The sequence below is a fragment of the Marmota marmota genome, unplaced genomic scaffold (genome assembly GCF_001458135.2).
Source record: "Marmota marmota marmota unplaced genomic scaffold, marMar, whole genome shotgun sequence".
NCBI lineage: Eukaryota > Metazoa > Chordata > Mammalia > Rodentia > Sciuridae > Marmota > Marmota marmota.
The window spans coordinates 606,804-627,628 of NW_025999968.1; the positions used below are offsets into that span (position 1 = coordinate 606,804).

Genomic DNA, 20,825 nt, shown 5'->3' on the forward strand with positions numbered 1-20,825 from the left:
ATTCAGAGAGGTTAAGTAAATTGCTTAAGGTCACATAGCTACTGTAGAGTTTATTGAACACCAAAAAGCCCGTGTCTTTTTCATACCTACTTACTTACAGACCTCTCTATGAGGATTATATTTATATCTACACTTAGGATTATATTTAAGATCTTGCTCAGTCCTGAGAGCTTCAGATTCTAAATCAGGGTGGGGTGGGATGGTACGCACTTGTAATTCCAGTGACTAGGGAGGCTGAAGCAGGAGGATCACAAGTTCAAAGCCAGCCTGAGCAACTTAGCAAGGTCCTAAGCAACTTAGTAAGACCCTGTCTCAGCATAAAAAAAAAATAAAATAAAATGGGCTGGGGATGTAGTTCAGTGGTTAGGCACCCCCTGGGTTCAGTCCCTGGTATCAAAAATAAATAAAACCAGTCAAGTGAAAAGAGGAAGAATCAAGGTGTGTGATAAGGTGACAGATGAAGGCTTTATTCCTAGATAAGACAATGAAGTCACATGAGACAGAGTCTTTAGCTCACCTAACCTGCATAAAAACCCTATCCTTGTTAGCTGGGTGACACACACCTGTAATCCCAGCAGCTCAGGAGGCTGAGACAGGAGCGTCTTGAGTTCAAAGACAGTCTTAGCAAAAGGCGAGGCACTAAACAACCTCAGTGAGACCCTGTCTTTAAATGAAATATGAAATAGGGCTGGGGATGTGGCTCAGTGGTCAAGTGTCCCTCAGTTCAGTTCCAGGTACCCGCCCCCCCAAAAATCCTCCATCCTTGGATTCTCCCTTGGTTACAAGATTAAATGAGTGTGTGTTTATGTGTAAATGTGTGTGTGCAGCACTGTACCACATACAGTGGGAGGAGAGGGCATGTAAAAGAAATGAGAGGGGAAAAGCAGGGACTCCAATGGTTCAGTTTTTTACAGAAAGAATATTCCTTGCTTCTCAGGGCAGTGGCATTTCAAAATTACCTAAGCAAGTGACCAGGGAACAGAGACAAGAAGAAGACCTTCTGCAAGTGGGCTTCTTGGTGTTTTATGTCTGGGTGCCATGACACACACCTGTAATCCCAGACACTTAGGAGCCTGAAACAGAAAGATCACAAGTTCAAGACTAGCCAGCTTCAGCAACTTAGTGAGACCCTGACTCATCATAAAAATTGAAAGGACGAAGGACTGGGAATACACCTCAGTGGTAAAGTTTCCCTGGGTTCAATCCCCAGTACCAAGAAGAAAAAGATAAAAGGATATCATTTATTCTAAAAAGATATGTTACTTTGGCCCATGAAGAGTGCTTTTGGTAATTGTTTTCCATGCTGGTGATTGAATCCAGGGCCTTTGCTTGATAATTGTACATTCTGCTATTGAGTTATACCCTTAGCCCTCAAGAGTATACTTCTCTTCCTCCTCCCCCTCTTCCTCTCCCTCCCCTCCTCCTCTCCTCCTTTNCTCCCCCCTCCCCCCTCCTCCTCTTTCTTCTCCTCCTCCTCCTTGTTCTTCCTCCTCCTTTTCTTCTCCTCCTCCTCCTTGTTCTTCCTCTTCCTCCTCCTTTTCTTCTTCTCCTCCCCCTCTGTCTCCTCCTCCTCCTCCTCCTTCTTCTTCAACTTAGGGTCTCGCTATTTGGCCCATGCTGGCCTTAAACTCCTGGACTCAAGGGAGCCTCCTGGCTCAGCCTCATGAGTAGCCAGGACTGCAGGCACATGTCATCACACCTGGCAGATAGTATAAAGTAGGTAATGTGAATGCCGTTGGTTCTTATTTTTTGCAGTAATTATGTTCTACAAATTGCCATACCAGGGTGGGGATGTGGCTCAGTGGTAGAGTGCTTTCCTAGCAAGTGCAAGGCCCTGGGTTCAATCTCTAGCACCAAAAAAAAAAAAAAAAAAAAAAAATCTATGACCACTGCATTAGCAAATACTGACCTGAACCACTGCTCCCAGGGGAAATGCAGGGAGCCTATAGTAACAGCACAAGCATCAACTCATCAGCTCTTGTATTATATGTGTTTCTTTGGAAGACCCCTTATTGAACAGATGTTGTTGGTTTACTAACACTGGACTCCCAGCCAGCAGCATTATTACCCAAGTCCAAGAGAAGCTTATTTCACATTTATTTTCTCTGTAAGGTGCGACACAGCCTTTTGGGCTTAGGCATACCAGATTGCACTTCCACACTGTTTTGGGGCCATTTGGGGGGAAAGTGGAATTGGGGACTGAACCCAGGGTGCTTTACCACTGAGCCACATCCCTAGCCCTTTTTATTTTTTAATTTTGCGACAGGGTCTTGCTAAGTTACTGAGGGCCTGGCCAAGTATCTGAGGCTGATGACGGGGGATGTAGCTTTAGTGGTAAAGCACCCCTGGGTTCAATCTCCAGTAAGGAAAAAAAAATAGAACTACTATATGATCCAGCAATTCTACTTTGGGTATGTATCCAAAAGAATTGAAAACAGGGTCTTGAAGAGATATTTGCATGCCCATTTTCATAATAGCACTATTCACAATAAATAGCCAAGAAGTGAAAGAAACTAGGTGTCCATTGACAGATGAATAGATTGAAAAATGTGGTTTGTATATTTAGTGAGATATTATCTTCAATCCTTACAAGGGAATGAAGTCTTGTCATATGACATGACATGGATGAACCTTGAGGGCATTAGGCCAGCCAAAAGGACAAGCATTGTATGGTCCCACTTATATGAGCACATTAGTCAAATCCATAGAAACAACGGTAGAATGCTGATTACCAGGGCCAAGGGAAAGGGGAAAGGATGGTGGTGTTCAAGGGGGACAGAGATTACGATCTGCAAGATGAAACACTCTGCAAACAAACAACCAAACAAACAAACAAAAAACCCAAACTGGATTCTCTCATCATGTTTTCTCTTTAGGTAACAATGATCTGAGTTCTGTTGCTGTCTGCCCATGTAAGAATCTATATTTAGTAAAAATAAAACCTTGTTGTCTTTGTCTCTCCTTAGGCATTAGCCAGGTGACTAAGACAGTTCAAGGAATGGCAAAACTGTCCTGTAACTACAACATCTCTGTTGACGAGCTATCAAGAGTTCGAATTTACTGGCAAAAGGAAAACAAAATGGTGCTGAGTGTCATATCTGGGAGAGTACAGGTGTGGTCCCAGTACCAGAACCGGACCATCCCTGAAATCACTAACAACCTCTCCCTGGTGATCTTGGCCCTGCGCCTGTCAGACAGGGGCACATATACCTGTGTGGTTCAGAAGACTGAAAAAGGGTCTTTCAGAGTGGAACACTTGACTTCTGTGATGCTGTCTATCAAAGGTAGGTGATTTTTTTCTAAGCTGATAGATCCTCCCCCGCCCCTGGTTTTTGTTTTGTTTTGTTTTTGTTTTTGTTTTTTAATTGGTACTCAACCAGATTCTTTACAGTCTTTTTTAAAAAAAAAAAAAAGACTGATTGATTCTTAATGCCCTAAAAGACACTATGTCTATTGTTTCAATCGGAAATTTTACCCAAAAGGGATATATAGTATTTCATTTTCTTCTTAGGGTCCGTCTGCAGTGTTTCAGTGCACCCTCACTGATTTCTCAAAATGGGAATATCTGTTAGTGTGCATTTCTTGTACTCTGACAACCCAAAGTCACGGCAATCATCCTGGGCAGTGTAATGGCTTCTGAGTCTCAGGAGGGCGTCTTTATTCTCGTGTAGCTGTGCTATTAACTGCACCTGAGCAGGCCATATGTGCTGTAGTGCCTCATCGGAAAAGAGAAAAGAGCAACGCAGGCATGGTTTTCAGATTGTATCTGAACACCTCGTACAATGGCTACCTTACTATTGTAATCTAACATTTTCAGAATGATAACTTACTGAATATTTGAAACTCCCATCTAACAGCCCCTCCTGTGAAGTTAGAGGTTAGAGAATTGGTTTGATGAGTCACTCCTGCCCCAGAAAGAAGCCTTATTTATACCCTTAGTGTGAAGGGCTAATATGGCTTATATTGGATAGAAAGGAATGTTCCTTGGTCACAGTTTCTACAGGACACTGATGCAGCCCACGTCCTTGTTGAGAAATGACAGCCTCAGCTATTTCCTCGCACTTGAAATTCAAATAATTCTTTTAATTTCTGGGCACTTAAAGCTTTGTGAAAACCAAACCTTATACTTACTAAAATGTAATGATGAATCTTGATCATAGATGACTTTGGCAGATTCTTAGTGAATTCCTCACTGTTCTTCCCCACTTCAGTCATTAGCTATGAATCCTTTTCTGTGGCAATCAGATTACACCTAAAGCTTAGGGGGTAAGCCAGAGGACATGGAATTATCTTACACCTCACTCTGGTTTTTCTGCTTGTTGTTGGAGTAAATGGTTATATGATGATGTGGTCTGAGGAGGACTAAGAAGCTCTCCTCTTCCAAAATGCATTAATTCCTGAAATACTCATCTTTATAGTGCTCCTGAGAGTTTCACCATTTCTCCCAGAAAAGCCCAGTTAAAAGTGAAACTGTGTGACCTGTGGGAGGTGGCACCACAAACATATTAGCCTGCACACTAGTTAATTACATTAGGCACATGGTCCTCTAACAGAATGCTCATAGAGAAGCAGGGTCAAAGAAAAGACAAAGAAGTTCGGGTGCAGTAGCTCACACCTGTAATCCCAGCTGCTCAGAAGGCAGAGGCATGAGGATTGTGAGTTCAAAGCCAGCCTCAGCAACTTAGCAAGACCCTCTTTCAAAAAAAAAAAAAGAACTAAGGATGTAGTGGATGTTGCACAGCAGTTAAGTGCCCTTGGGTTCAATCTCTTGTACAAAAAAAAAGAAGGAAAGAAAGCTGAGCATGGTGGTGCACACCTGTAATTCCAGCTACTTGGGAGGCTGAGGCAGGAGGATGACAAATTCCTGGCCAGCCTTAGCAACTTGAATGGGACCCTGTCTCAAGATAAAATAAAAACCTTGGAATGGAACCACCCTTTGACCCAGATATCCCATTCCTCAGTTCATACCCAAAGGACTTAAAATCAGCATACTAGACCCCGTCGTGGTGGCGCACGTCTATAATCCCAGCAGCTCTGGAGACTGAGACAGAAGGGTCATGAGTTCAAAGCCAGCTTCAGAAAAAAGTGAAGCACAAAACAATTCAGCAAGACCCTGTCTCTAAATAAAAAATACAAAATAGAACTAGGGAGGTGGCTCAGTGGTCGAGTATCCCTGAGTTCAGTCCCTGGTACCAAAAAAATAAAAATTAAATTAAATTAAAAATCACCATACTACAGTGACTCAGCCACATCAATGTTTATAGCAGCTTAATTCACAATAGCTAAATTATGGAACCAACCTAGATGCTCTTCAACAGATGAATGGATAAAGAAAATGTGATATATATACACAATGGAATAGTATTCAGCTTTAAAGAAGAATGAAATTATGGCATTTGCGAGTAAATGAAGCTGGAGAATATTATGCTAAGTGAGATAAACCAAACCCACCAAACCAAAGGCCAAATGTTTTCTCTGATAAGCAGATGCTGATCCATAATGTGGGGGCCGGGCAGAGTGGTGAAATTAGGGAAGAATGGAGGAACTTTGGACTGGGGGAGGGGAGAGAGGGAAGGGGAAGACTGTGGGGGTGGGAAGGATGGTGGAATGAGATGGACATTATTACCCTATACACATGTATGATTACACAACCAGTGTGACTCTGTACCATGTACAGCCAAAGGAATGAGAAGTTGTGCTCCATTCATGTATGATGTGTCAAAATGCATTCTACTGTCATGTACAACTAATTAGAACAATTTTTTTAAAAGTAAAAAAAAAATAAAATAAAAAAGGCTGGGGATGTAGTTCAGTCCTTGCTAGCATGTGAGAGATCCTGGGTTCAATTACCAGCACCACATACACACATACAAAAAAAAAAAAAAAATCCAAGAAGGGGAAGAGAAAACCTTTTAGGGAGGGCAGGCTCTGGTGGCAGATTACAGTAGAAGACCAAGGACAGCAAAACATGAGATTAATGGTGTCCTGGAATGGGGGTGGAGAGACATCAGTTAAAAGAAAACAAAAAGGGAAAAGTGACCTACTTCACCCAGAACCATTCTGAATTTTCTAAATTGTGTCCATTGAAGTGGTATTTCGCAAATGTTTATATGTCTGTAAACCATCTGACTTCGAATAATTTAGAATATGATTTATTTGATTTGTTATTCCAGGTTATAACCCATGTCATAATGATGTGAAAAGAAACAAATGTATAAAAGTAATGATTTGGTCTTATGGATAAATTAACAAGTAGGAAATAACAATAATGCCAACTAAAAATGGCTCAGGAGGGTGGTGGCTTTACCAAATAAACAGATTAAATAGAAGAGAGGTATTTTTTTACTTCAAGTGACGGAAAAAAAGGAAAAAAAGGGATAGCAAGGACAAAGCTCTGGTGTCAGGAAAACCTGAATGCAGACCCCAGTTGTTACCTCCCAGTTTTGATTTCTCCAGATCTCAGTTTATTATTTATAACACAGAAAGTATATTAGGTTACATCTTATAAACATTCAACCTTTTAATTGTATATTTTTTAAAGGACAAGGTCTTGCTGCTTTGCCCAAGCTGGCTTCCAACTCCTGGGCTCAAGTGATCCCTCTGCCTCAGTTTCCCCAGTAACTGGGACTATAGGTGTGCACCACTGTGTATTGCTTGATATCTGACCTTTTTTGATCTATATGTACCTTTTAGTGTTGCTGTGAAGACAAAATAAGATAATGTCCAGACCTAAGTGAATAGAGCTCAATAAATGTTTGCTATTTTTTCTGTTTGCCTCTAACAATCACAAGTACTCTGTCAACATTTAGTCACATGAACCTATTTCTTTCTCTAAGTGTCTTCTGATCTCCATCAAAAGTGGTGAAAAAATGGATACAACCAATTCAAATTGAAGTCTTTGGATTATACACAGCTATTAATGACTTATGAGGAGTTGCAAATTATATCTCATTTTATCATTCTTAATAAAACTAAATAATTGACCAAGAATATAAAGCCATATGCCTAGATATCTGACTCTAGTTCTATCCTGTTCTTTCTTTAGCTGACTTCCCTACCCCCAGCATAATAGACTTTGAACATCCATCTCCTGACCTTAGAAGGATAACATGCTCCACCTCTGGAGGATTTCCTAAGCCTTATCTCTTCTGGTTGGAAAATGGAGAAGAAGTAAAAGCTGTCAACACTACAGTTTACCAAGATCCTGAAACTGAGCTGTACACTGTTTACAGCAACCTGGATTTCAATGTCACGAGCAACCACAGCTTTGTGTGTCTCGTCAAGTATGGAGACTTATCAGTGTCACAGATATTCAACTGGGAAAAACGTAAGCCACCTTTTCCTGGGGATATTTTACTGCATGGAATCTGAAAAGAACTCAGCCAGATATGCTTTAGATCAAACTTACTGATAGTAATTTTACAGTCATTTTAGACACACAAGTTAGGCTATTATGTCTTGTTAAGTTTATTGCACAAAGTGTGATGATAATGTTCCTAGAATAAATATTCTAAAATTTATATACTTAATAACTGCTATTTATCAGGTAGTCGTTGTAGGTGAGTTATTGTAATAATATTGTTTTTATTAAAATCACTAAAATTTGCCTGAGCATGGTGGCACACACCTGTAATCCTGTGACTGTGAGACAAGAGGATCACAAGTTCAAGGCCAGCCTCAGCAACTTAGTGAGACCCTATGTCAAAATAAAAAAATAAAAAGGGCTGGGGAGGTAGCTTAGTGGTAGAGAGGCTTTGGGTTTAATACCCAGAACCAGAAATAAATAAATAAAGCAGTAACATTAGTATTTCTTTGGAATTTCCTTCAGGGTTCTGGCATTTTCTTTTAGAGCAGCCTACCTCAATGGTTCCATGGTAAAAATCTTTGTCTTTTGTGACTGAATGTGCTTAATAGGAACTACTGGTTCATTCAGAACCAAGTCTGATAAAAAATGTGAATGATTAAAAAATTTGTGGGCAATACTATAGAATTCTCTTTCCCTAAGAAATGAGATTATCTGAAAATATAAAATGAAAAAGTTGGGTTTAGAGGTATGTTAAACCCATGTAGGTTATCACAGGAGAACTCAAATACTTGAAATTCATTTTCTAACTCATATGGCTAACCATAACAGAGGACCATTGGGATCCTCCCCCAACCATATACCAATATACCAATGGGTATATGTGACATTTTAGGACAAAGGTTGCCAAAAAATTTTATGAAAAGAATCAGATAGTAAATATTTCAGACTTTACAGGTCACACAGTATCTTCTGCAATAGCTCAGTTCTGCTGCTATACATAAAGCAGCATTGACATGTCAATGAGTGACATGACTGTATTTGAATAAAACCTTATTTAAAATAGGTGGTAGTCCAGATTTGGTCCAGGCACTGTTGCTAGCTAATGTGTAGGTTTTGTCTTTGTGGTTGGAGAACTTTAGAGTATAAACACCTCAAATTTCACTAACTGGGCTGCAGGCATCATTTAGAGTTGAGTCGAAAGTAAATAATGCATTTGTATGTGGTCAAGGGTAACCATATAAACATAAATAGGTTAGGTGTGTATAGTTCATAAAAATGTTATGGGTTAATGTGAGTAAACCTTTGCTATAAGAATACCTGATCTGGCATACTACAGCGATGCAGCCAATTCAATGTTTATAGCAGCTCAATTCATAATAGCTAAACTGAGGAAACAGCCTAGATGCCCTTCACTAGATGGATGGATAAAGAAACTGTGATATATATACACCATGGAACACCACTCAGCCTTAAAGAAGAGTGAAATTATGGCATTTATGGGTAAATGGACAGAGTTGAAGAATATCATGCTAAGCGATATAAGCCAATCCCAAAAAACCAAAGGCCAAATGTTTTATCTGATCAGTGGATGCTGATCCACAATGGGCAGGGGGCATGGAAAGAATGGAGGAACTTTGGATTGAGCAGAAGGGAGGGAAGGGAGGGAGAGGAGAGGAGAGGCAGAGTGTGTGGGGGAAGATGGTAGAATGAGATGAACATTATTGCCCCTATGAATGGGTATGATTGCAAGAATGGTATGACTCTACACCACCATGTACAATCAGAGAAATGAAAAGTTGTGCTCCATTTGGGTAAAAACATAATAATAAAAGTAATTAAAAATCCAATAATTAATTAAACAGATTGGGTATATAGATTTTTGTAGTCTAGACCTGCCAAATTTGTTAAACCTTGATAAACTGGGAAGAGGTAAACTGGGGACCCCCACTCATGGTGTCTAAGAAGCTTTAGGCTCAGGTGTCCCGGCTCAGTGTGCTCTCGCTTCTGAGTCTGCACCTGTGGTGTGTCGACAGCTTTCTAATAGCATCCAGGCAGGGCCAGTAGACTGCTGCCAGGTATGGTTCCTTCTTTCCCTCACTCCCACAAGGTCCCTCAAGGCTAAATGAAGCTCCCAGGTGGGTGTGAATGGCTTCTGAGAGGAAGCCAGGTGTGAGCCAGAGGCTGTGAAATTCCAGAATCCCAGGATAACCCGGTGGGCGGGTGAAGGCCTCTTTGTTATTTTGTGTCTTTCTGGATGACAGAGGCCTACCTTGGTAATACCTTGATGTCTCCTTGTAATGTGGTATTTAACCAAAAAAAAAAAAAACAAGAAGAAGAGCCAACTTTCCCTAATCTGTCATTAGTAGGTATGCTGTGATCAGAAACACATTCTAGAATAAGTGACTGTAGCAGCAATGTGTAGGAATTGTTACAGCCTAACACACCTGAGACAGCAGAGACAGTTTGGAGGATACTAAGTAGGAAATGAGAAAAGTCCAAACTAAAGCAGTCCCTGTGAGAGATTTGGGAAAAAGCAATCAGCACCAGAGGTACTGTGTATACAAAAGCCCAGGATGGTAGGCTACTGGGAAGTGAATACCAAGAAAACATATCATGCATGGAGATAACTGATGGTGGCACTCACTGCCCTGGTGAATACAGGTGGCAGATGTGCTTTCGGAAAGAATATAGTGAGTTCCGTTTTAATCAGGTGGAGAAGCCGACCTCCAACCATCTCGTCAGGCCCCAAAACTACAAAATCTGGAGCTTGGAAATCAGATCAGAAATATGATAACACATGGCATTTCAAGCCTTGGGAATGGATGAGATCATCCAGGAGGACTGCCATCCCAGACAGTAGTATGTGTGGGAAGAGAACATGCTAAGAGAAAGGTAGAAAGCAGGACAGAACTAGAGAAGGAGAAATAAAGTATATGTAGAATGGGACATCAACTAAGTATTAGTAGGAAGACGTAGTGATGAAGACAAAATGCCTTTTACAGTATCTCCTCAGACTCTTTCCTTTTTTGTGGGGGATGGGGTACTAGGGATTGAAGCCAGGGGCACTTTATCACTGAGCTACAAACTCAGCCCTTCTTATTTTTTATTTTGAGACAGGATATCTCTAATGCCAAGGTTGGCTTCAAACTTGCCAACCCCCTGCCTTAGCCTCCCGAGTCGCTGGGATTACGGGAGTACACCGCACCAGGCATTAGACTCTTTCTTTTGCTCACTTAGCTCAGTAAATGCAAAAGTTCAAACTGTCCTTCTCATATTCAGTGCCTGACATCTGAAGATTAGTTGCCCTCAGTATGTGTCTGATTGAAGAATTATACAAGAAAGTTGTTAGCAGCTGTGTCTTGGTGAGGTGACGAGGCACAGAAGTGAATAATTCTCCTCGTGTGCATATAGAAGAGGACAGGATGGAAATCAAGCTGTAGTGAACATTTTTCTTTTCCCTCCACAGCCAAGGAAGATCCTCCTGATGATCAGCTCTGGAAGAGAAAGATCCTAATCCCAGTGTGTGTAGGCATCACTGTAATACTTGGGACCTGTTTCATTTGCAGTAAGTAACTACCTTTATATCATCATGATCTCAATTCCTGGAAGCCCAAACTCTATTAGTGTGTTTCAGCATCTCTCTGTCATTTTAGCCTATTCTCTTCTTGTTATGGTTTGGATGTGAGGTTTCCCCCAGAAGCTCATGTATGAAACCATGCAAGAAGGTTCAGAGGAGAAATGATTGGGTTGTAAGAGTCTTAACTCAAGTAGTCATTTAGTCCCTTGATAGGGATTAACTGAGTGGTAACTAAAGTGGTAGGGTGTGGCTGGAGGGGGTGGGAATTGGAGCGTGGCTTGGGGAGTCTGTCTCTGCTTCCTGATCATCACATGAGCTGTTCCCCTCTGCCACACTGTTCCTCCATGATGTTCTACTTCCTCTTGAGCCACAAGGAATTGAGCCAGCCTTCTATGGACTAAGACCTCTGAAACCATGAGCCCTCAAATGAACCTTTCCTCCTCTACAATTGTTCTAGTCAGATCTTTTTAATCACAGCAGTGAAAAAACACTTCTCATGTTTGAGCAAGTCTATGATAACTTCAATGTCTTTTTTAACTTGTCTCAATAAGTTCTTTTCATTCTCTGCACAAATATTTTTGATACCTACTATGTACCTGGCACTTTCCTAGGTGCTGGAGTTAATAAAGACAAGAAGTCAGTGCCGTTAATATGCATTCTACCATGGCCCTTTTATTTTCCCTAATTTTGTATTTTCTTAAAGATACTGAGGCTTGCTAACTAATTTGAAAACATATCCAGTGCTAATTGATATTTTTAATCTTTGGTTTGGAGTTAGAGGAAAGGCAGAACATCAAGATTTCAAGGGCAAGAGTTATTTTCTTGAAGGACGACAAGATGCACTAATGAAGTTGAGAAACTAGGTGGCCACAGTTGCTCACCGATGCTCAAGTCTTCAGAACACATTTTTGGATAAAAGATGAGGAAAAGTGGTTGATGAAAATACGTGTAGTATATTTTACTCTAGGAATTTAAACTTGTGGCCTTTGACACATTCTGCCTTAGATCTCTGTGACTAAATGAAGAGGAACTGCTAGGCCAAAGCTATAGCTGTAATTACCAGGAAGGGATTCTGAAACTTCCTGGAGTTGAAATCACACACACTGAGTGAAGAAAATTAGAAGACCACCTTCTGCTGATTTTTCTAGCTTTCAGCACACTCACAAAAATGTCAATGCTCAGAGAAAGTCAAAAGTGACTGTGTTATGAGCAAATTACTCCATGGGTGGGACTCAAGAGTATTTCAAATACAAACTATTCAACCTTACCCTCTAATTCAGGGATCCTCATTCTGAGCACTATTACTATCAACATTTTGGGCCGAATAATTCTTTGTTTTAGAGTGCTGTTCTGTATCCTATAGGATGTTTAACAACTTGCCTAGCCTCTACTCACTAGGTGCCAGGAGCACCTTTGCCCGGGTTGTGACAACCAAATGTCTTTTTTGAAGTATTACCAAATGTCCTCTGGTGGGAGAGGATGAAGTTCCCCCTGGTCTAAGAACCACTGCTCTAGATCTAAGGCAGTCTGAAGTCTTGCTGAAACACACAGCCATGATTTAAGGTAGACTTAATATCATTTTTATTGTTCATGTTTATCTCCCAAGTACTACGCATGCGCATGCAGAGAAGGAATGAGGAAGGAGTAGAGATGAGGACGACAGCCCGCATTTAAAGAGGACCTGCAGAAGCCTGAGGCTAAACATAATATGAAAAGGTAGCTTCCTCTAGCTCTTCTCTACCCTGTGGGACATATGGGATGGTGCTGATCTGAGGCACTCTTTCTTCCTCTTAGTAGCAAAAGTGAGCTCTTTTATTTACTACCTCACCTCAAAAACTTTATTCATATTACTCTAAATAGATTTCATTCAAAATGAAAAATAAAAGCCCCCCTCTCTTCCTTTGAAGGTGCTATTCTGCCATCTTGAAATTTTTTTTTTTTTTTTTTTTTTTTGTGGTGTTGGGGATTGAACCCAGGGCCTTGTGCATGCAAGGAAAGCACCCTACCAACTGAGCTACATCTCCAGCCTGAAATCTTCTCCTCTTGTCAGCCAACTAAGTATCTTTATTTATAAAACTCCTGAGCTAACTTCTTATTCCAATCATTCATTTTCCCTATATGTCTCACTTTTCGTGGACACAGATTGGGGTCAGTTCTTACTGACGTGATCACATCTTCCTTGATTTCTCTGCCTCTTCCTGACAGACTCATCCTTCTGAACAATCACTCAGCCAAATTACATCAAGAATTATTCTGCCATGTCCTTTGCTCACTTAAAAACTCAGAAGAGACCCCAATGCCTACAAGAAAAGTTTTGAAACTTTTAACTCCACATGCCAGCTGATCTCTTCAGTCTAAACATCCTCAGTACTTACCAGTGTTCACATAGCCTCATTTCCAGGCACTAGATGCTAGTGAATGGAGTTCAAGACTTTTAGATCTGTCTTAGTGACTCTACACACAGGAGGAAATCACTATCTAGGATCTGGAATATTCTTTCTTTTAAAGGAAATTTAGCTTTTGTGAGAGTTACACTGTTGACTGTCAATTTGGTGTTCTCCTAAAAGACAGTGGTCTTTTAACATTGGAACATTGAAATCTTTACTGATATCAGGTGTAGGGTATTTATAACACTCATGTTTAGCTTTAACTTATGAAGTTTCAGGTAATCCCTGCATGAGAAATGAGAACCTGTAGAATTTCCTTTAAAAATAAAGGAAAATGAAAAACCCCTTAGGTTTTTCAAAAAAAACCATTTTTTTTTTTTTGGTAGTAGGGATTGAACCCAGAGGTGCTTTACCACTGAACTACATCCCCACCTCTGCCCTGTACTTTTTTTTGAGAAGGGTCATGCTAAGTTGCTCCAGGCCTCTCTAAATTGCTGAGGCTGACCTTGAACTTGCTATCCTCCTGCCTCAGCCTCTCTAGACATTGGAATTGCAGATGTGTGTTAACATGCCCAGCCTACCATGTCATCCTAGTCTTATAAAAATCTCTATGAGCTACTCAGGAGGCCGAGGCAGGAGGATCACAAGTCTGAGTCCAGCTTTAGCAACTTAGTGAGATTCTGTCTCAAAATGAAAAATAAAAATGACTAGGGATTCTTGTCCATGTCCCACACGGGCTGTGAAATTTGGGTTTTCTCTGTGTGGAACGGGCTGGCTGCGAAATAATGCTAAGAAAAGAATGCAGCAAAAAAAATCACCCTACACAGAAAGTAGTTTTAAAAAGTGAGGATGTGATGACTCTGCAACCCTAGGGGTCCTGCTTCCACACTGGGGAGAGAGACAGAAGAGCCCACATTTGCTTTATTTATACAAGAGGGCTTCTTCAAAGGTTTTCCATGGAATGTTCTTTCGCCAAATAAGGTAGGAGGTGAGCTGTCCAAGCCCAGTGGGCATGCCAACTCCAGAGCTACAGGGCAGCCTCCCTAGCCAACCAAAGACTGAGGTCACAAAGTGCTTTGCTTAATCCATTAAGTGGGGGAAGCCTGTTGCAATGGGCAAAGGTGTGACATATGCAGTCGAGGGGAGAAATAAAGAATGTCTATGCGCTAATGCCCTTTTCAATGCTTTATTCACTCATATTATTCAATACAATTTCACTCTATAGGTTCTTAATCAAGAAAATGACAATCCTTAATGCTGAGCCCTGCAATAGACATAATCAATCCAAAACAAATAATTCTAAGTTCATTCTAAGCACTGCAAACACACTTAATCATGACAGACTCATTACACACATTCCCTCTGCATGCTAAGCTCAAGTGCCAGATCTAAAGTCTCAAGCCTTAGGCCTTAAGTCCAGCAGATGCACATTCACTCAGGCCACAGTGATCAGGTCAGGAACCAATGGAGGCTTCTCCTGGGGTGGAGCTGATGACCCACTGAGGAGAGGGTTGTAAGGAGAAGTCACTGTTCTCACCAGGGTCAAGATATGGCTGTAGAGTTTGAGAGTGGTGAGGATGCTGCAGAGGATCAAGCAGATGATGAGAAGAGTTGGGATGTCAGTCCAGGTCCTCATCTGGCTCTCCAACATGTGGGCATCAGTGTCGGCTGACTAAATGTCTGTTCATTTGCTCCATCATTTATGCTAAATTTTGGGGCTTCTACCCACCCTTTCATTCCCTATCAGCCATTACCAGATTTCTCAGTGATGTCTTTTATTCTAGGGTCAGGACATCTGGTCTGGTGGTTTCTGCCCTGATCTCTCGCCTCTGACTTTATCAGGACGAAAGTAAATGACAGGGACTTCACTCTGAGTTTTATCAGGGTTGTGGAAAGTGACTTATCAGGCTATGCCTGATGACAACATTGGAGGGCTCTGAGGCTTGTGTGGTGGGGACTGCTGTTTTATTTTAAAATGGAGTTACTTAGGCTAAGGCCCTTCTTAGGTTAAGGTCATCCTTACAAAGCCTCAAAATGACTTGCCATGCCAGACCAAAATCTCCTTGGTTCCAAGGCCGAATGGAGGCTTTTCAAATAGCTCTGGGTGGCCCCACACAGGGAATTGTCACCAGCCGTTCTTATAGTCAGAGAAGTAGTTAGATTCAATCAAATCCATTTTATTAATGCTCATCACACTTCAACACACACATCCTAATTCTAAGTCCTAACTGAGTCTATACCCAAGGGTCCCAGATGCTCACCTATGCTAGAACTCGACCCAGGCCGGAGGAGTCTGGTGCAGGTGGGGTGGCGAAAGCAATGGAGGTATCTCAGTCCTATCAGCCCCACCAGCTCACAGAATTCTAGGTTTTTAAAGCCCTCATTCAGCTGTGTCTCCAGATGTTAGCTGGGTGGCGTCTGGGGCGTACCTGGTTACACCCTGGGTGTATCCTCTTACATCACTAACTTAAGTCTATCTAAGTTCTGCAGTTCACATTACATCATTGGCACACTGCTTACAGTCACTCAATATTTAATCAATAATCAGTATAGTTAATAATCAATTCTCATAATATTTCTGGTACTCATATCAGGGATGAAGCTCAGTGGTAGAGCACTCCTGGGTTTTGTCTTCTGTACCACAAAATAAATAAATAAAATAAAAATGTCTTTGAGCAATATCTTTCTATTTCTATTTTATGGGGAGAAACCCCAGATTCCCAGAGGTGAGTGATTTGGCTGAGATTATACATAGAAGGAGCTAAAGCAGGGCTCAAACCGGACTTTAAGCTCCTTTCACTACACATTTCTCCAATCTTCCAAACACTTACCCTGTTTTCTTTTTATGTCAGTGTATTGCTCATTTCTTGATACTGAAATCTGTCCTTTCCCCCCAAGAAGATCCAATAACTACCACATGGTTTTGAGAATTTGGCCTCTGAAATTCTGTATAGCCCAGAATTTATTTTCATGTCTTATACCCTTTACAGACTTCTACCTATGGAAAAGGGCAACCATGTCTAATGCCTCTTTGCCCCCACACAGAAGAGTCTTGATCAATAGCATTTGGTTGTTTAGTGTAACTGCTTTAATAAACACTTGCTTGACCATATTTCATATGGAGAAAATTAGTCTAGTTCTAAATTCTCTCATACTTCCAAACTTCCTTCATATTCTTTAGCTATTAAGATTTATGTCTATAATATTACCTCAAGCTACCTTTGAGGTTAAAAATTAATAGTAATAATTACCTTGAGATTAAAAATGCACGATTTATTTTTTTTCTCCCTTGCAAATTTAGGGCTTAGAAAACTCATTTATTTATTTTGTTTCCTCAGGTTCCACCTCCGTTTGGGTGAGGTAGCTCTGGTGACCTTGATGAGCTCAGCCTGAATTTTTTTTTTTTTTTTAATATTGAAGGCTGTACCACAAAACCTCATCCCCAGCACACAGACACGTCATCTTTTTCTGTTTTCATTTTTGAGACAGAGTGTTGCTGAGTTGCCCAGGCTAAACTTGAACTTGTGATCTTCCTGTGTCAGCCTCCTGGGTAGCTGGGTACAGACAATAAGCCAATGAGGCTGGCTCATTTAATATTATATTTTTTTTCCTTTGTTGCTCTCCAACTTCCTCATCAGATTTCGGAGAAAACAGAAATATCCAAAATTAATTTCCTCTGATGTATGAGTGCATATCTTTTGTACCTCAAAGCAATAGCGAAGTTGGAGAGGGACAGTTTTAAGTCATAGTTTACTGGTTCATATTGGACTGATAAGGTTAATAAATGACAATTGACGAGTTTGACCTCATTTATAAAATGTTTTTAGAAAGTTCTCATTTAAAATGAGATTTTTTAAAAAATAGTAAGCTATCTTCTGAAGTAATAATAATAGCCTTAAAAGTTGTGTTCCTTCTTGGTGTTCCTGGAGCCTATACAGAATTGAAAAGAAGAAAGTAGTCAACTGTGTTCCTATGTTACTTATAAGTCCTCTTTCCCTGAAACTGCCTTCCACTGGACCAGGAGTGGACCCAGCTAACACCGGGGCAGATATTCTCATCTGAAAATGGAACTGGAGAGCAAGATGACCAAGTTTCTCAAATGTGACTGGATTTAAGATGTTTTATTTTGGCAGCATTCTAATGGGGCCAGATTCTAGGAAACATGGGTACGCTTTTAAGTGGTTGCTTTCAGAACAAATCATTGAAAAAAATAAAGGTAGTGGGCTGACAAGAACTTAAGGTAAAGACTCAAACATCAAAAAATAAACAATAAAACTAAAAACACCAGGAGCTGCTGCTGCATTTAAGGTTTATAATCCTTAAATAATATCTTAAGGAAACCTCAAGAAGAAATTTGTAATATTTCAAATATAAATAATATATAAATTATATTAAGTTATTATTATTATACTTGATAACTGTGAAGGGTTATGGGAAATAATATGCCTACAAGACCAAGCTACACTGTCCTTCTGTTTTTCTCAGGGGCTGTCATGTAGGAATATTATTTTCCATAACTCTTCAAGCTCTATTTTTAAAAAGTTTTGCTTTACTTGTATTATTGTGATGTTTTTGTGATATGAATAAAAATATTTTTAAAAACAACTCTTTCCTCTTATAATTTCTACTTGAAAGATTTGATTTATATGTGACTGTGAATAAAACAACAACAGCTGGGAGCAGTGGTGCAGATCTATATTCCCAGCACCTCAGGAAGGCTGAGGCAGGAGAATCACAAATTCAAGGCCAGCTGCAGCAACTTAGCAGGACACTGTCTCAAAATAAAAAATAAAAAGGACTAGAATGTAGTTCAGTGATAAAACACCCCTGGGACCAATCCTCACTACTAAATAATAAGGATAATAATAAAATTGAACAATGAACAGATTGGCTAACTGCCCCTTTGTCAGGAATTTATAAATGGGATAATTAAGCATCAGATCTCACAGGTTAATGGCTGACCCTTCAAAACAAATAGGTTCCAGAACAGGGAATAAAATGGATAAACTCTCCAGCCTTAATTCATGATCTGTTACTAAATGTTTTCCTTCTCCTCCACTTTTTTTTCTTTCTTTCTTTTCTCTTTTCTTTTTGCAATACTAGTGATTGAACCCAGGGGCACTCTACCACTGAGCTATATCCTCAACCTTTTATATTTTTTATTTTGAGACAGGGTCTCCTTAAGTTGCTGAGGCTGGGATTGAAATGTTAATGCCTTTAGAGCCCTTCCTCCACCCTTATCAAAATAACCTGCCCCCTCCCAATCTGTTGCTAAGATAACCTGTCCCTGGAATTGTCCCTCCCCTACAGGGAGTTATGAAGTTGTTAATTAATACCTCCAGGGCTGCTTCCTGCCTGGATCACTCCATTTGGCTCTTACCCGGCCCATCTGCTTCTCACCCTTCGGCCATCCCACCTGGGCCATCTCCTGAGCCTAGTCTTATATGTAGAAAAAGAGAACTAAGAGGGAAGAAGCGGGGAGATAGGGATATAGCTCAGTTGGTAGAGTGCTTGCAGTTGGTAGAGTGCTTGCAGTTGGTAGAGTGCTTGCACAAGGCTCAATCCCCAGCACCACCACCAAATAAAAAAAAAAAAGAGGGAAGAAGGTAGAACAAAGAAAGTCTAGGATGTATAAAAGGGGCAGGACACCCTCATTTCTTGGTATACCAGGATACCAGCTCCCTCCTGGGAGAAACTGTGTTGCTCTCTTTTAAATAAACCCTGCTTTGTATGCTTGCCTTGATGTTCTTCTCTAATGTTCAAACTTCAACATGTGAGGAAGCAGTTTTGTCACCAAAAACCGGTGCTATCAACATTACTATATCTGAGGTAATAATAGCCTTCCATAGGGCTTTCTTAGATCCCTAAAAGTGGCTCTGCCTCCATGGTATTTCTGGACCCTTCTGAAATCAACACAGAATTAAAAAGAAGGAAGTAGCCAACTTGTGTTGAAAGGATAAAAGAAATTGAAATTAAAATGTAAAGGACCAGGTTTTGTAAAGTTTCTAAGCTGCACTCAGAACCTGAAATTCCTGTGGCAGTTAAGATAATTCCCGAACTGCCCATTAGATGTGTGTCGAAATACCCCCCCTTGACCACCTAGTTGCTTAATGACCCTGACCCGTGCAGCTCAGCACGTACGCACCCCGGGGCCTAAACCAATCAATTTGAATGTATACCCCGTCTTAGGACTGACCTATCACCCCTGCCCGACATGTTCCCGCCAATGAATGTACTAATCATGTTTGAGAGTTGTTGTTTAATTTTCCCGCGGTGTATGATGATTTGTTAAAGGGGACTATGATGTGTGTAAAGTCCCTGCCCTCTCTAAAAAATGTATATAAACCCTACACAAGTTGTTCTCGGGGCTCTTGGCCGCTCTCCCTTCTTGAGTGAGCACGGAGCCCCAGCGCGCTGGATCTTCAATAAACCCCCTTTTGCTGTTGCATGAGACGGTCTCTTGGTGGTCTCTTCCTCCGTCGTTTGCAGGTCCCTTACAGTGTTCCTATGTTATTTATGACTCCTGTTCCACAAGAGTCTCTTCCACAGAAAGAAACTTCTCAAATAAGTTATCATAAAAGGATCAGACCCTAGTTGGGTGAGATAGCACAAGCCTGTAATCCCAGCTATTTGGGAAGCTGAGGCAGGATGATTATGAGTTCAAGGCCAGCCTGGCCTCAAAATAAAAGGACCAGGATGTAGATCAATGGAAGAAAGATTAACACCCCACACTTCTCCCCCATTCAATCCACTGTACCACAAAAGACAAAAACAACAACAACAACAGCAAAAAACAACCCTGACTCTCCCAGCCTTAGACACTCAATAAAAGGCTGGGCCATTCTTGTGTTCACAGGCAGTTTTGACTTCTCTTTCAATCTTGGCTGTTCCCTTCAGCTGGAGGTAAAGGCCCTTCCTTCTCTGCCCCTGCCCCCAACGCTTTGCCTATATACTCCTGCTCACTTGAAGTAATAAGGTTGTGCCATTAATATAGACTGGACATACTTGTGACTTCCCCAGGGTCACAATTTATTGAATAACAACAAATTGACAAGCTGTATCACTTTCATAGGTTACAATTCTTCAAGTACTGAATGGGTCCCTTGGTAGAACAAGTCAGGCAATGACAGGTTCTTTCATTCCAATCTTAATTACTAAGATCTAGAACATTCAAGTCACACACGGCACTTTACACATTGATAAGGTATATAGCTTGCAGAAAAGTGAAGAAGGGTTAAGGTGGTTAGAGTTCTAGGGGGCTGCTCTGAGAGTAAAGACAGACAGCAAATACAAATTCAAGAGATACTGCAAGTGGTCAGATTGGAATTACTAAACATCCCCAGAACTTCAGGGTCCAGAGAAGGGAACTTATTCTAGGCCAGGGTCCAGACAGCAGGCAAGCAGTTTCAAAGTGGGCTGCATCAAACAGGAAGATCAAGCTGAGTGGAAACCTGGGGACTCTGATGGTCTGTTGGCAGGTTGGTAGGTGCCCCATGGGCCCCCAAAACCAGTCTTGGGATGTTTTTCCTTTCATGAATTTCAGGTAAGGGGGTTG

General features: G+C 40.9%; 1 protein-coding gene across 1 annotated transcript in view; it reads left to right on the forward strand.

Annotated features, from left to right (window-relative positions):
- Positions 1-18,852, forward strand: part of Cd80 (CD80 molecule) — a 29,537-nt gene extending 10,685 nt beyond the window's left edge. The window contains exons 3-7 of the mRNA XM_015478479.2: positions 2,967-3,284; positions 7,046-7,327; positions 10,773-10,871; positions 12,490-12,599; positions 16,609-18,852. Of these exons, the coding sequence (XP_015333965.1) occupies positions 2,967-3,284; positions 7,046-7,327; positions 10,773-10,871; positions 12,490-12,557 (767 nt within the window). The 3' untranslated portion in view covers positions 12,558-12,599; positions 16,609-18,852. The remainder of the gene's footprint in view (positions 1-2,966; positions 3,285-7,045; positions 7,328-10,772; positions 10,872-12,489; positions 12,600-16,608) is intronic.
- Positions 18,853-20,825: the final 1,973 nt, after the last annotated feature.